At 31.2% G+C, this 16,673-nt stretch overlaps 1 protein-coding gene across 1 annotated transcript in view; it reads left to right on the forward strand.

Moving 5' to 3' along the window:
- The window catches only part of MARK4 (MAP/microtubule affinity-regulating kinase 4), a gene marked incomplete at both ends in the record, with an annotated part of 55,842 nt that overhangs the window by 21,489 nt on the left and 17,680 nt on the right, over nt 1-16,673 (forward strand). The window contains 5 exons of the mRNA XM_051218395.1: nt 2,331-2,379; nt 8,721-8,786; nt 11,458-11,585; nt 13,164-13,400; nt 14,848-14,967. Of these exons, the coding sequence (XP_051073203.1) occupies nt 2,331-2,379; nt 8,721-8,786; nt 11,458-11,585; nt 13,164-13,400; nt 14,848-14,967 (600 nt within the window). The remainder of the gene's footprint in view (nt 1-2,330; nt 2,380-8,720; nt 8,787-11,457; nt 11,586-13,163; nt 13,401-14,847; nt 14,968-16,673) is intronic.

Below are 16,673 nucleotides of genomic sequence, written 5' to 3' on the forward strand. Positions count from 1 at the left end.
CGTAGAGTCGAAGAAGCTTCCATAGTGTTGTTCTGTCCACGCTATCAAATGCTTTTTCGTAGTCATTGAAGTTGATGTAGAGTGATGAATTCCATTCAATTGATTGTTCCACAATGATCCATAGAGTTGCGATTTGATCTGTACACGATCGAAGTTGGGCGTCTACGCAGTCCTTCATTCTGTTTTACAATACCCTGTTGAAGACTTTTCCCGGTATTGAGAGAAGAGTGATGCCCCGAAAGCCTTTCACTGGATCGCATATGTCACCTCCAGGTTTTGCAATCAGAATGATTAACTTGTACTGGTGATCTGAAATATTAGAAGCCAATGCTACTGAAAGCTGTTCGCAAAAAGTGAATTGTTCTCCACAAACTATTCAAACTCCTCCCTATTGACTCTTTATGAGATGGATTCTTAGTCTTCTGGAGAGACATCATGATGGATAGAGTCCAACCTTATTTGAAACAAAACAGTCACCCATCAGTGGCACGGGACGGTTGTCTCACTATATTTTGAATCTACTGAAGCCTAAAGTTTGAAATATCGGATTGGACAATACAATTCATAACTGTAATACGTTTACATAAAGTTGAGGTTGTTCTTTGATTTATTTGTCTAGACGCTTATTTTCAAGCACGTTCTGCAAAGATGTGGAATCAGGGTCTAGTCGTAACCTTATTTAAAACAAGTGAAACTTGGTCTTTAAACTTTATCTACTTATAAAACACAAATTATCTGGTTGAATACAAAAAATGGGTGAATGTAGTCAGCTAGGAAAAGTAACAGATCACACATAAATCAAATAGTAATGAAATTTTCAATAAACAAATAATTATGAGTAACAGTCATACTTATAAGAAGAGTATGATTTCACTAATTAGCAACAAGATAAATACAGATCAAGATCAGGCTCAGTAAGGTAGGGATTTAAGGTAAATTACTATTCGTCATTTTAGTCATAGACATAACTAAAATTTATAGGTGTATTAATTACTGTAGAGTAGCGATTTATGGCATATTAACTTTGTAGACCCTTTGTGATTTTTAGACGCTTGTCAGTCGATATTAGCTCATGATATAAACTGTCGTAAAATGATGAAAACTGTTCAAAAAGTTATACAAATTTTGTATGAGAACGCTTCATTGTAATGTGGAGCTTCACTACAGTAGAGGTGCCGGAGACGATTTAGTGATAAACAATTCGATCATCACATCCTTACGAATAACCAGTTGTAAAGGCTTGTATTTTCTGTTTGTTGATGTTATGGTTTGAAATTGACCACTCCCTTTCAAATACGTAAATATATATGCATTCTCAGAAGATTGGCTTGATAATACATTTAGTCACAACTTTCTAGTTCACTAATTTAACCAAGTTTGTAATTTACTACTGGCCCCATACGAAACATACTTACAAATTATTATTTCAAAATCTGTCTGTTCTAAAAACTATGATTCCTGACTGAATAACAGGAAATTAAGTTGCTATAGTTGAGTAAAAAGACTATCAGGAGTCTTTTCAGAAGATTTAGACAACCTTAGACAAGAAGACACGTCTTTAAAAAATAGACACGTAACACTGGAAAAATGATTCTTATTGAAATAAGTGCTTGATACAAACTTTGTTGAGTAATCTTAAGCCTGAAAAGTACAACCCAACTATCTTCTCATCCTGAAGATATAGATTTAAACGTCAGATAATAGTTCATTAGACGAATAACTAAAAATAAAAAGGTACAAAAAATCATTCTCCACTGTCACAGTGAAGAAAAGTAATGCACTGTTATCGTAACACCGTTTACTTGATCTAAATATTCATCAGTATCCAACCAATAAATTAAGAAGAATGATTAGATTAAAGCCACGGTAATGCATATTAATGTAAGAAATGTTATTGTAACATAAAAAAGTCAGTAAATTTGGTCAGTTACATATTGAGAGTTCAATGTTTTTGATAATGAAATAAAAACAATTCCGGGTGATCAAATGAGGTTTGATCAAACGTTAAGTTATTATTTTTAAATCAAATGAAAGACTATCAGTTACTGATTGGGTCAATTATTAAAATCTTAATTTGAATTTGTTTTGTTTTTTTTGTTTAAGACTTTTATTGTACCAGCTGATTATTTTCCTTCTTTAACTGAAGTCCTCTCCCCATCAGTCAATGATACCCACGGTCTTTTGATTACATTTAACTTTTCGATAAATAGGACAATATAATGCAAAAGTCCAAATAATTTATTTAACAAACAACCTAACTTTTAAATCACTAAACATTCGATAATTAAAATGCTAATTTTATCTTGATCCACTTTTCTTTCTTATTGTAGTTAACAAGAGAAGTAAGAGTGATCAAATCAATTAATCATCCAAATATTGGTAAGAGTCAAATTGTATTCATATAAGTTTTCTGTTGACATATAGTTGATGATGTAATAGTTTACTTCAACTAGTTATTTCCTTATCAGTTGACAAAAAGTAACTTAATATAGTTCATTTGTGTTAGTTGTTTGAATCTTCCCATCGTTGTTTGGCGCTTCAGTTAATCAGCCGCATTTTTTGAAATATGTACATCCTGTATGGATTACCTATTTTAAAGTAGGCATCATTCAACTGAGAAAACATTTTTTCCACTTGTTCAAACTTTTTAAAAATGAATTTCATTTAATAGCTGCTGAACAATATTGATGAGAATAAATAAAATACTTTTTGGAATATGAAAATATCAATGTTCATGTATTGACAGCAAGGTTTAGATACATAATCAATGCTTTTGTTATCTACTATTGTCAGAGTTATTTTTTATCCCAGGTGACTTGTAATGTTTAGATATTCGTGAAATTCTTATTAACCATCACATTAATCAGACGGGTCGATATTTAATCATGCAAAACATAGTGATCTAGTCTAGTTTGTATGTACAGAGTTGTGATTAGCATACCATTTACTTCGCAGACTATTTCTTGACTATCAGGATTAATCTGTATGGAGATTTCTTTAAGAAAGTGGAACTTATGAAATAAACTAATTAAGTTCTTTGTTTCTACTTCGGGATCTTTTAATAACCCTAACCCTTATATCTCCTGAAAAAATGGTATACGATAATAGTTCAAGAAATTGAAGTCAAAACTACACTCCTTAATAACAGAATGAAGTTTATTAGACTCCTTAGCAATAGTGATAACAGGTCTAGCTGATTCATTGTCCAATGCACTAACAGTTTTATGACTAGAATTAAGAAAAGAACCTTATATGAAGAAACAGTCTTTGATTAAGACAAGTCATTTGCTTAAAAACTTGATAACGATTTACTAGTCATTTCTTAGGTCTCTAGAATTCACTTACACTTGAGCTCCAAGTGTTAAAGAAAAGATGCAAAGCAGTAAAAGGAGCTTTAATCCGAAGTTCAATAATGAACAGAAAACAACTATATTTATAGATTAATTGGAAAATTTGACCTCTGAAAACTACTTAAAGTATACTAAATTTAGTAACACAGTGGGCATTCGTCCAATCAGAATGTTACACATAATCTGTTAGTTTTCTGGGAGTTTTTATGGTATATCCTAAGTGGATGACATATTTTCACTCTCCCTTTTTGGCTTCTGAAGATTTTATAGAGGAATTCTCATGAGATACCAACACAAGCAAACATCTCTCGAATATATGATTTACTAAAATGTCAGACAGTCATATTTTCCTACCTATTAAACTTGTAAATACTGAGACAGTTGATGAAATCCAATGATCAACGTTAACTGGTGACGAATAATTACTTCAGTGAAAATATTAAGAATATGATACAGTTATTTTTATTCAAATGAACTTCAGACTTTTTATCATTCAAATACTAAGTCATTGTTTCTATTGAAATCAACAGAAAAAAAAGTAGTTCACTTATAATATTTACTTTGATTTCACATGATAAGTGTATACATTAAAATTATAAGAAAGTAAGACTATTCTGATTGAAATTGATATACAACTCTGTATATATACATACATATGTATATATCTTTTAGAAAAAATAAATGGAACCTAGAGTATCTTGTCGACTGCCACGAAATATTTGACAAGGGATCAAAATTTCGACAAGTAAATGAATGATGCCTTTATCCAATAATTTATATTTAATTAAAAAGCGAAAAGATAAGATGACATATGACGTTATATCCCCGAATTTATTAATCTAGTCAATATACGAGATGATTAAGTACTGCTAGTAGTAATAGTAGTATTGTGGTGCGTGCTACTTATATTGATATAAGTAGTATATAACACGAGCCAGGAATATAATGTCTGGCAACAGAAGATTGGGAAGATCAAGAAAGGAAGGACGGGAATAGAATGCAATTAGTATGGAAATCCAAGAACAATGAAGGTCGAGACAATTATTGAACATTTTGCAAATTAGGTATTATAGTATGATTTTTTCTATTTTACCAAGTAACTCTGTAATTTTGTGTTAAATATAATTCGGTTGTCCTCACCTATGTTCTCCTTCACTACAGTATGTAATAATATCAGAACCCTTTTAAATCAGCTGTGAATATTTATTATTGTTTTGATTATATTAACTCAAATTTTGTAGTGAGACAGGTCAGTGGATAAATAAACGATATATTGACCGTTATAAATAAGTTGCATGAAATAGGTTTGTTAAAAAAATCTGTGACTTAATTCATAAAAGTTATAAATTCAAACAATCCGGTACCTTATGTTTATTTGAAATGGTAAAAAAATTATATACTACAGCTAGAAAACTCTCTAATGAGTTTTATTTTTTCTTAAAAGTACTCTTGATTGAAAGTCCCGAAATCACAGAGGGAAGAGAAAACTATTTCAACGCTAGGTAGATAAATATAATCACGTGTTTCAGGAATGAATTAACACAAATCCCTGGTTTACAAACCAGAGAGAGAGCGAGAGAAACTAGCAAATCTATCTGTAAAGAAAACGTATCAATATGATACATTTCCTATTTTTAATATTGTAAATTCAAGTAACATCCGACGGATTAAGGAGCATACTTTTACACTTAAATCCCAAGTCTGTATTGGGTATAAGTTATAATTTTTTGAGTAGCATGATTCGTGAAAACACGTGGAAACTTAGTTGAATTGATTGTAAAGTGAATCCATACGGTAATATTTACAGTGTAGAATTGAACAATACGAATAAAAATTTCTTCCCGTCTCAATTTTTATTATGCTGTCACGAATATACATCACTGGGGAGTATTTGACTTATAACAGTTAAGCATAATTATTTATTTTACAAAGGCACTGTTATATCCGAGCGAAGATTAAATCACGAGTAACTTCTGAGACATATTAATTGACTAATATTATCTATACATTCTTATGGTATAACTATTCAATAATTAGATTATGTATATTTATATTCCTCTTATTATAAGCTTTATTTTGACCTATAATTTATTATTGTACGATTTACTGTTCTTAAGCTATGTTCAGTTTATTGACCACTGCCTCCCACGTTCACAGTCACTTTTTGGCTTTATTGTGTACAAATGTTATTTCCCATTTTATGGTGCGTTGCGGTCTGTTTGATTGATATATAAAACCAGTATGTCTGAAATAAATGATTCGATTCGATTCGCATACTGGAGGCTGATATGGGTGTTCTGGACTCAATTGGACTGGCTAGGCGGACATAGGACCAATAAGGACGCTAGACTGCCCATACGGTCGAACATCATTGGTTTGGCACAGTGCGAAGATTGTATAGGTCGTATTTTGATTGGTGGATAAATCACGTGATAACTAGCTGGACATAAAGTCACAACAGGCACTACTGCTTATATACATTTTTCATCCACGTAAAAATTCAATAGAAGATAGTAGAGTAGTTTACGCTGACCGGTTCCGAAACATGATGAATTCTTTGATACAGTTATTCAAACCATATAGTAGTTGAGACTGATCAATCTCATTCCAAAAAATATCTACGAAAAATCTAAATAATTAATCTCTATGATTTGACATTTACTTTATCATATAAGCCAATGGTTATCTGAACTCAGTAGATAAGTGTAATACGTGATGGCATTTAAAGTGAACGGTATTGGGTTCAAGATTCGAAATGGGAATCAATTCTAAAACTCAGATACATCACACTGACACGTCCTGAATAAAATGAAAATCTTATCCTGAATGCAAATACTAGGCATCATCCATTTCTGTTTTCAAAAAATTAATTGTGACTTAGTCACCATTATCAAAACAATCTGTACAGAATGCATATATATACCTTAAAAGACTGATCAGTTTCAATCTGAAATATCAATAGGAAGATCTAAACAATCAATCTATAAGAATCCTATAATAATTTGAATCGAATTGTAAATTAAAGTATTGTCTATCTATTATTGATTTCTTATATTGGTTTCCTTAGTGAATTTATTTCACTTCAATAGCCATAAATAAAGTTACGTAGGGTTATTTAATTTAGTCATTTACATGACGTATTGTAACTAGAGTATCAATATTGTTTCATTTTTAATAACGTTTTTTTATATAACTTACTACTTGCTTCATTGTTTGTATATATGCATAATTTATTAAGTATATGTTCAAGCTTTCAATACATTGTTATCATTAAAATGGTGTTATAAGTAAACAGTGAATTCGCATTTGAGGGAAAATCAATAAATTAAAAATATTTCTGAGCAAACCAAACATAAACTACAATAAATAAAAAAAATAATAATAGTAATAAACGTCGTAGAATAATATAGATTTATTTATTTTTAGAATAGGGTTTTGTGGAGATTTTTATAATTGGATAGTTGAATTCAGAACCGATAGGTCCTGGGTTTGAATCCCGCGGGGCGGGACAAAACAGTCGTCCAGTACTTCCAGGTTTCTCATAGTGGTCTAGCTTGAATGAACTCATGAATTCAACTATTAAATTTATTTCTTTATTTTGTAGTTTCTCTTCAACTGACGAGAGATTCGAAACAATAATGTTAATCTCAGATGGGTTTTGTGGAGATTGTAGTAACTTCAATGGTTAAGATCATGAGTCAGTTGAAGCTAGACCACCATGGAAAACCTGGAAGGAGTGGAGGGCCGTTTCGTCCTATTGTGGGACTCCTCAGCCGGCTCAATGGTCTGATGGTTAAGTGCTCGCGCGCGAAACCAGTAGGTCCTGGGTTCGAATCTCGCAGGAGGCGAGGTCGCGGATGCACACTGCTGAGGAGCCTCACAGTAGGACGAAACGGCCGTCCAGTGCTTCCAGGTTTCCTATGGTGGTCTAGCTTCAACTGACTCATAAATAATGTTAATCATTAAAAATTATAACAAATAAATATTTATTTTACATTGATGTTGTTTCCTTTAAAGCTGGATATCATATGTAGATGTTCATTAATAGAAGACAATCATTTTGGAAGAATGATAGAATTATTTAATTAGTTATTAATGTATATATAGATTAAGTATTCTAGAAAAGAATACTGTGATAATGAAGACAGAACATTTTTTAGAATCAAAAAATCAATCTCATCATCTGTTGAATATTTTAGAAAAGGATTCACTGGCTTAATTCCCTATTTCTTAGTTCAGGTTCATTTAAACCTTAGTTAAGTAGTAGTGTAGTGAAGGAGAACACAGGTGAGGACAACCGAATTATATTTAACACAAAATTACAGAGTTACTTGGTAAAATAGAAAAAATCATACTATAATACCCAATTCGCAAAATGTTCAATAATTGTGTCGGACTATATTGTTCTTGGATTTCCATACTAATTGCATTCTATTCCCGCCCTTCCTTTATTGGTCTTCCCAATCTTCTGTTGCCAGACATTACATTCCTGACTTGAGTCATATACTACTTATATCAATATAAGTAGCACGCACCACATTAGGAAATTAATACATTCAAAACTTCATTTTTAATTTATATTATCAGAATGGGTTTTGTGGAGATTTTTAGAAATTTCACTGGTTGAAATCATGAGTCAATTCAAGCTAGACCACCATGGAAAATTTTATTATTAAAGTGTAATAAAATACAAGATATAACCTTGTATTACTTCTGTTAGCATCCTGAATTTTGCGCAGCAGGTGTGAATTAAAAGTTATCAAAATAATTTATAAGACTACCACTGATTTTTAACTGAAAGTTCTTAAGAATATGTTAAGTAATTGATACGATTAACAGGTAGGATATGCATCTGTTTACATTATTACACCTGAAGTACTGGAGTGACTGTGTTAGTTGAAACAATCATCTGACCAACTTCTCAATGTATTAGATTTTAAGACACAAAAACGTTTATCGGATCGATCGAATATATTGTGGTGTGTTCTACTGATATCGACAGATATGAGTATTATGTTCCATCAATCAGAAGTGAAGTGCCTGGAGTCAGAAGGTTAAGACGATCAAAGAAAAGAGAATGATTAGTTTGTAAATAAAAAAACAATAAAGTCTGAGACGATTGATTGATATTTTGCAAATGAAGAATTAACTGTATGGTTCTCAGATTTTATTAAGACGTTCTGTAATTTTGTATTTAAATACATTCGTTTGTACCCACTTGTATCCTCGTTCATTACAATGTGACTATCCAATGGAGAAATGAACCTGTCATTAATGTACAAATATTACACTGGAAAATATATACATATAACGCCATATGATGAATGTTGAATTCTATACAACTTTTTATTTTCTCATTTTTCATTACAGTTCAGTTATACGAGGTGATTGAAACAGGAAGATATGTTTATTTAGTGATGGAATATGCCAAGAATGGTAAATAAAAATGTTTCTAAATAATGCTTTATGTACAGTAGATAGTTTTTGTTCGACGATTAAAGACAAATATCTGGAAGACTTAAAAATTAGTTTAATGGTAGTTAGGATTTCTTGAAAAAGTATCTTTTTGATAATCAGGAATTCAAACCACTGACACTCAGATATATATTCATAGACGATAATAAAAAGCAGCATGTACGTCAAAACTCGACCTTGGTAACTGAACATGCAAAATAACAAAATGTTTTCGATTTAGATACTGACGTACACTTTTTAGTAATGGAACCAAAATTTACGTAGGTCATGAATGTTATCAATGTGATTCGATCAATAGTACTACTGTGTTCAGTTCTCCACCAATATACTGTAATAAGAAGTAATTTAGATAATCGTTTCGTGTAACGCTAATAGTAAATTTGCTACTGTAAGTTAATATTTCTATTTCAACTTATTGAAGTTCCCACATGAAAACGCATATTCACACATGTACGTTGACCTGAAAAAGTAAACGTTTTACTGGTGAAACGTTTCAGGTCATGAAACTTATACAATAGCACTAACAAATATAATTTGGTCAGTCATGTATACTTGGAGTGTTAGTTCCATAAAAAAGATAAACCAATTAACCTGTTATTCGAGAGCTTTAGAGATCCTTTTTGGGCTCTGAAACCTGACACTAGTATTTCTGAGTGAATTCCAGTGGGAACGTCTATGTGTTTAATGTTGTATCAAGTTACTGGTATAGTAGATTGAATTTGATTTTATATATCATTTTCTAGAGTTTTGACTTAATGAACGTTTTCACTAAAATAACTTCGAACTATCTCCCTTCTAAATGATCTTCTGTACTGTAATTTTCCCATATTCACTTTAGTGTGTATATTGTTTAATAAATAATGTTAATCGCTTTAGATGTATTGTGGTGTGTGCTACTTATGTTGACATAAGTAGCATATGGTGTTAGTCGTAAACAGAAGGTCTGGAAGCAGAGAGACAAGAGGATCGAACAGTAAACAATGGAAACAAAATGCAATTTGTATGAAAATGTAAGAACAATAAAGTCTGAGTCATTTGAGACAATCGATGAACATTTTGCACATTAAGCATTTACTTTATGATTGCTAGATTTATTTAACAAGTCCTGTAATTTTGTGTTAAATACAATCGATTGTCCCCACCCATGTTCTGTTCACTACAGTATGTTCTATAGTTTAATTTATTATATTAGGATTCAGTGACTGAAATTTCTCAGTTTTAGTTCATTTTCAATATTACTCGATCATAATATAATGTAGTTATTAAAATTTCATATTCAACACTTTTAATATTCATTACTATAACTAACAAAAGTAGATCATTAGGACAGGATATTTATGAAAATTGTTGGATTTTGTAGTCTACATTACGAAATGATCTTAGTTTTATAAACACTTTAAACTAAGAATTACTTGACAACTGTTTTATCTTAATATAAGACTCGTCAACCGTTCATAATATATCGATAATTACTTGAAGTTATAAATGTAAAACATCAGATTCAGATTCACTAGTCTTACAGTTAAACAAGAACTGAAGGTCTTTGATCTGATCAAAGATGAGGTTATGAACGAGAACTGGTGAGGAGTTTTATACTAGGACAAAACAGCTATGTAGTCTTACTTGGTTTTTATTAGCTGTCTAACTAAGGTTAGTCTATGATATAATCTATAGAAAAATAACATGCTAATATAATTTATTAGTTAATAATTGTTTTGCTGTAATTTAATTAAGAAAATAATTAATATTATAAAAATGTCAGAACTATTTCTTCTCAAAATCGCACCAGGACAAATTTAGTAAAATAACAGAATATTTAAAATATCTATCATTGAATAACCATTCATTGATCATTTTCACTCAACGGTAATTCAATTACCATGAAATCTTTACCCTTTTCACTTTGAATAAGAAAGAGATTGTAGGATGTTGAAAGCGATTTTAGTGTTTTTAAGGTCAAAAATCATTTTAATGTCTATAGAGAATCACTGCTACTAACAAGTAAAAATAGAGTAGAAGGAATGTGACTAGTACTAGATTCCAAAATGGGCGTTTTGTCCTTTTGGTTCTCGTCAGCTGAATACACCTGGATTTCTGAGATGATGTCTACTACAAGACTCGAATCAACTGCCAGTCACATCTTTTCTATAAAAAACTTATTTCGTCATGACTATATTGAGGCAGTCCGAACAGGATGCAATTATGCCAAATGAGACTAATCGAAATTCAGTTCTGATTATCAACATCAACGTAACAAAAACGTTTACAAATCAAGTTAGAATTCATACCCATAGGACAAGCCAGCGGCTGTGTGAAATGAGTAGTTAAGTGAACTATACCTTGAGCGTTTCAAGCGGAAAGCATTGGGTTTGAGCCTCAGTGTGAACATCAATGCTGAGATCCAGCGTCAGCCAGATGACGAGTTTGAAATAGGACTAAACACTGATCCACTGCTAGCCATATGCCATCTATTCCATGAAAACTGAAGCAACAATATTTGGGTTTCAATAAATATTACCAATCAAAACGTTTCATCAATGCTTCTTAACTGATACAGTATCATTACATACTTTCATGAAGACAATCCATACTATATAAAAATATATTTTGATAATTTTTTTTAATGTTTAAGGTGAAATGTTTGAATATCTTTTGAAGCATAATCGAATGAATGAATCTGATGCACGTGGAAAATTTCGTCAAATACTTTCTGCTGTACAATACTGTCATCGGAAAAATATTGTTCACCGAGATTTAAAAGTATGTTTAAGTAATTATACTGTTTAGTTGAATAAAAAATAACCAAATATAGAGGTATCGATGCGATGGTTGAACTTGATAGTTTCAAATAAACTGATCACTGGGTAAAATACCAATAATAAATATATTTTTTGTTACATCCTAATGAGTTATGTTTTTGATTGTACTAAAAATATTCTGCATTATTTCCTTTGTACTATTTAAATATGTGTTAATCTAATTTGGTCATTTATTTATTCTGAAGAAGTTGATTACATTTAGTCACGAAACATCGGAAATACAACTTTTCTACTCATTTGAGATATAACAAAAAAATGTATTTATTATTAATCTAGTATAAAGTACACAAAAGATTCTTAAATGTTGAAAATATTTACTGATTACTGTTATGTAACTTAGTCTTAGTGAAAGGTTTATATATCTGAAAGATATGAATAAGTTATTAGCTAATAATATTATGAATATTCTCCAAAAAAAGAATTTCTCAGATTACAAAGTTTGTAGATTTATTACGCATACCCTTCAACTAATATTTATTTCAATGGTTAAGATCATGAGTCAATTGAAGCTAGACCACCATGGAAAAACTGGAGGCACTGTACGGCCGTTCCGTCCTATCGTGGGACTCCTCAACAGTGTGCATCCACGACCTCGCCCTCCGAACCCAGGACCTACTGGTTTCGCTCGCGAGCATTTTACCACTAGACCACTGAACCGTCAACTTAAACTAATCCACGAAATTGAGCGACACATTCACCATTGTCTTCAGTGAGTCACTATCTCACAACAGACCTGATTCGAATCTCGCAGAGGACGGGGTCGGGGATGCTCACTGTTGAGGAGTCCTACGATAGGACGAGACGGCCGTCCACTGCTTCCAGGTTTTCCATGGTAATCTAGCTTCAACTGACTCATGATCTTAACCATTGAAATTACTATAATATCCACAAAACCCATCTGATATTAATATTTATTTATCGATCAGAAAACTGACAAAAAGTCCCCATAACTCAAATATTATGAACTCCTGCTTAAAGTAAAATCGAAGAGATTAGCAAGTACACTGTATTAACAATTTATAAAGTAAGGTACTGTAAATGTAAATAAAATCAGATTGGTCAATTAACAACCAACAACTTTGTTACTATCTGTTTAGAAATTGACTATGAACGTCAATTTTACCCAAAGAAAATCTGGATCAGGAATAGGTATTTTCAGTAATTTGGCTTATATACTATGTTCTATTCCCTGTATGTTCACACCTAAGATATTTTCAAATTCTACAAATTTTTTATTAAGTAATGTGCTATTCTCCACTGTGTTTTGAACTTCACAAAATATCTGATAAACACTACTTTAAATCTCGTAAAATTCTCTGAAGATCATCAGTACAGTGTCGTTTTATCAGTCCAATTATTTGATCATTATAATCATGTGATAAATTTACTATATGTCACTTCCCTCTGTTGATTTAAAACTCTAGTGGATCAATCTTCCCATAATATTCATATCTTAACTAACCATTTTGAAATATTCTATCTATATTTCTTTGAATTTAAATTTATCAATTCAATTTAGGCAGAAAATCTTTTACTCGATTATAAGAATAATATTAAATTAGCTGATTTCGGTTTTGCCAATCATTTTAATGCAACATCATTATTGGATACATTTTGTGGAAGTCCACCGTATGCTGCACCAGAATTATTAAATGGTGAAAAATATATCGGTCCAGAAGTTGATGTATGGGCATTAGGTGTTATATTATATTTATTTATAAGTGGTTCATTACCATTTGAAGCATCGAATTTAAAAGTAAGAATTTTGATTGTTTTCTCTATGTGTAGAAAATAGATATGTTTCTATGTCTTCACACTGGACACTATCCAACTGAACAGCTAAGATCAATGCCGTATGTGGACAAACAGAACATTCGTGAACAAATTTAAATCTTTATGATTCTTTACTCTAATATACATCAGTTTTTCATTTGTATGATAGTCACTTAAATAATAATTTTAACACAGGAAGTAGATCAGAATTCGCGTAAACTTAAAGTACACGCTAATGAAGACTTAATCGAGAGCAATATTTTCCGTTTATAAATGTTGTTCAAATTTACATAAGGGGAATTTTCGATATGCGAGTGAATCAAACAGCTTACTAATAAAACCGTTAGTTGACGTTAAAGGTTCCACAACAAGTCATTTTCATATAATTCATTTAATATGTGTCTAAAAAATATTTAAATTTCAATATTTGAGATCATGAGTCAAGTGAAGCTAGACCACCATGGAAAACCTGAAAGTATTGGACGGCCGTTTTGTCCTATTGCAGGACTCCTCAGAAGTGCTCGTCCACGATCTCATCTCGTGAGATTCGAACCCAAGACCTATAGGTTTCTCGCACGAACAATTAGCCTCTAAAACACTGAGCCGGCATCCAAATATGCTAGATAAAATAATGTATTATCTCAACAGTCAATTACAACTACCTTACAGTGTATTAGTTTATATTAGCGTTAAACATGATTAAATTGTTGTTTTTCGAAAATAGTTCAAAAGTAATTTACGGCTTTCCAAACACAATGACGAATGTAATTCGGTGATATTTTCATCTTGGTCATTGAAATTTTTTATGGCTAAAAAATCCTTTCAGTGCAACTATACTTTAGCGATAACTCAAATTTAACGTAAAATTACTTTGTTAAATCATTGCCAGTTATGAGGGGATCAGAATTCACGTCACATAATTCGGTTACAGAAAACGAAAAGAAAGTTTAAAGAATTAAATTTAATTTATTATATCGGTCAAATACTTATGCACAGAGGTTGTTGAGAGACCCTTTAAACACCTATGACTACGCTTAATGTTTAAGTACAGTTTCAGCCAAAGTTTGCTTCGGGAGCATATGTTTCTTGTAACTTAACTTATAATAATATTACATTCATTATACGATTGCACAACAGATAATTTATCAATTTTAATCTTCATAAGAATTAAATATGGGTAGGTTTTACTTAGCTCTTTATAAAATCAAATTCCGATGTTAATGGGTGTTTCGATATTGACTAGTTTATCGCTAACATATAACTTGCCCACAAATTGGTATTTATCCATAGGCTTAAAAACACAACATCGAATTGAGCATTATTATACAAAAATCAATTTGTGTGCTAAACTTACAAACAATTTTTCTCTTTTATAAACATGATTTTCATTGTACAATTTGAATACAATAAATTATTTTATTTCTTATTAGGAATTACACAGACGTATTACCCAATGTGATTATCGTATTCCATATTTCATGTCGACTAAATGTGAATTAATTATAAAACGTATGCTAGAAATTGATCCTATAAAACGAAGTTGCTTAGAGGTAATGTAGTAAGTTCTATTTTCTTCTTCTTCTTCTACAGGTGCTAGACAATTGAATGATAATTCTGATGTTATATGTAGCAGAATGATCTGTCTAATAATTAATTAATTATTGAATAGTGTAATAAACCGACAAAGATTATCAGAACTATATGATATATTAGCGTAATACATTTTGAACAATCTGATCATACATAATATACTAGTTAAAATCACTTATATTTAAAACTAAAATATCAACTAGACGACATATAAATTTAGGTGTATGAGGTTGTGGAGATGATTAGGCTTTAGATTGAGACCATGAACTGATTGATGTTAGACCACCATGGAAAACTTAAAAGCACTAGACGACTGTTTCGTCCTATTGTGGGACTCCTTAAAAACGTACATCTACCATCCCGCTAGAATGATTCGAACCCAGAACCTTCGGTCTCGTGAGAGAACTCCTAACTGCTAGACCATTAAGCCGGCATCCAATAGGACAAAACGGCCGTCTAGTACTTTTAAGTTTTATATGGTTGTCTAACACCAATCAATTCATGATCTAAATCAAAATCCTAATAATCTCCACAACCTCATACAGTTAAATGTATATGTTGTCTAGTTGATATTTTAGTTTTAAATATAAGTGATTTTAACAAGTATATTATGTATGATCAGATTGTTCAATATGTATGACGTTAATACATCACATAGTTCTGATAATCTTTGTCGGCTTATCATACAATCCAAATTTAACAAAAGAACTTTCCATTTCAAAATCATAAATATTAAAAGAACTAATACAAATGAATAGATGACTAATTATTAATAGAGAACAATTTTTGTTTGAGTTTTTTTCTTTACAAATTATAAATGGTATTTAACTATGGCTTTGTTCCAACATGTATATCTGTCTAGTCATGTTAATAAAGTTAAATCGGTAGTTTTGTTTTGCCTTCTCTATCAATAAGACCTTCTTTAAAACTATGATTTCTAATAATTATTATACTTTAATTAATTAGAATAAGTGTAAAGAAATACTCATAATGTATCTGTTTAATTCGATAAACTTTATAAGTCTTGATTTCTTTAATTGATGCTGTGATGCGTGCTACTTATATTGATATAAGTAGTATATTATGCGATTCAGGAATGTATTGTCTGGCAGAAAAATATGAGGGAAGATCAAGGAAGCAAGGGCTGGAATAGAATGCAATTTGTATGAAAATGTAAGAACAATGAAGTCTGAGGCATGTTGTGACAATTAGTGAACATTTTGCAAATTAACGATTTAATATATAGTTCTCAGATATTATTGGGATGCTCTGTAATTTCGTGTCAAAGACGTTCGATTGTCCGCACCCGTGTTCTCGTTCACTACAATACCACTATTTAACCGATGATATAGATTGCATTCAAGATTGGCTGACTTATGATACTTAAGAATTCCATCTGAATATCTCCTAAGGTTACTACCCGTTCCAAGCCCGGGTGAAGGAGGAGGATCGAGCATGGGATTACCAACTTTAACCCGTAAAAAAACCTTGGTAAAATGGGTGCTGTAAAAAGACTTGATACTCAAGATTAAGAATAGAATTTTGTTGAAATGTGATTTGAAATTTCATTGTAGTTCATATCTCCAATTTCCGACTAGGGAATTGTGGTATTTTGCATATCCTTGTAATCTTGACTGAAATCTATGGATAAATGGTGATTCATCAG

This window comes from Schistosoma haematobium, chromosome 1, assembly GCF_000699445.3.
Source record: "Schistosoma haematobium chromosome 1, whole genome shotgun sequence".
Lineage (NCBI taxonomy): Eukaryota > Metazoa > Platyhelminthes > Trematoda > Strigeidida > Schistosomatidae > Schistosoma > Schistosoma haematobium.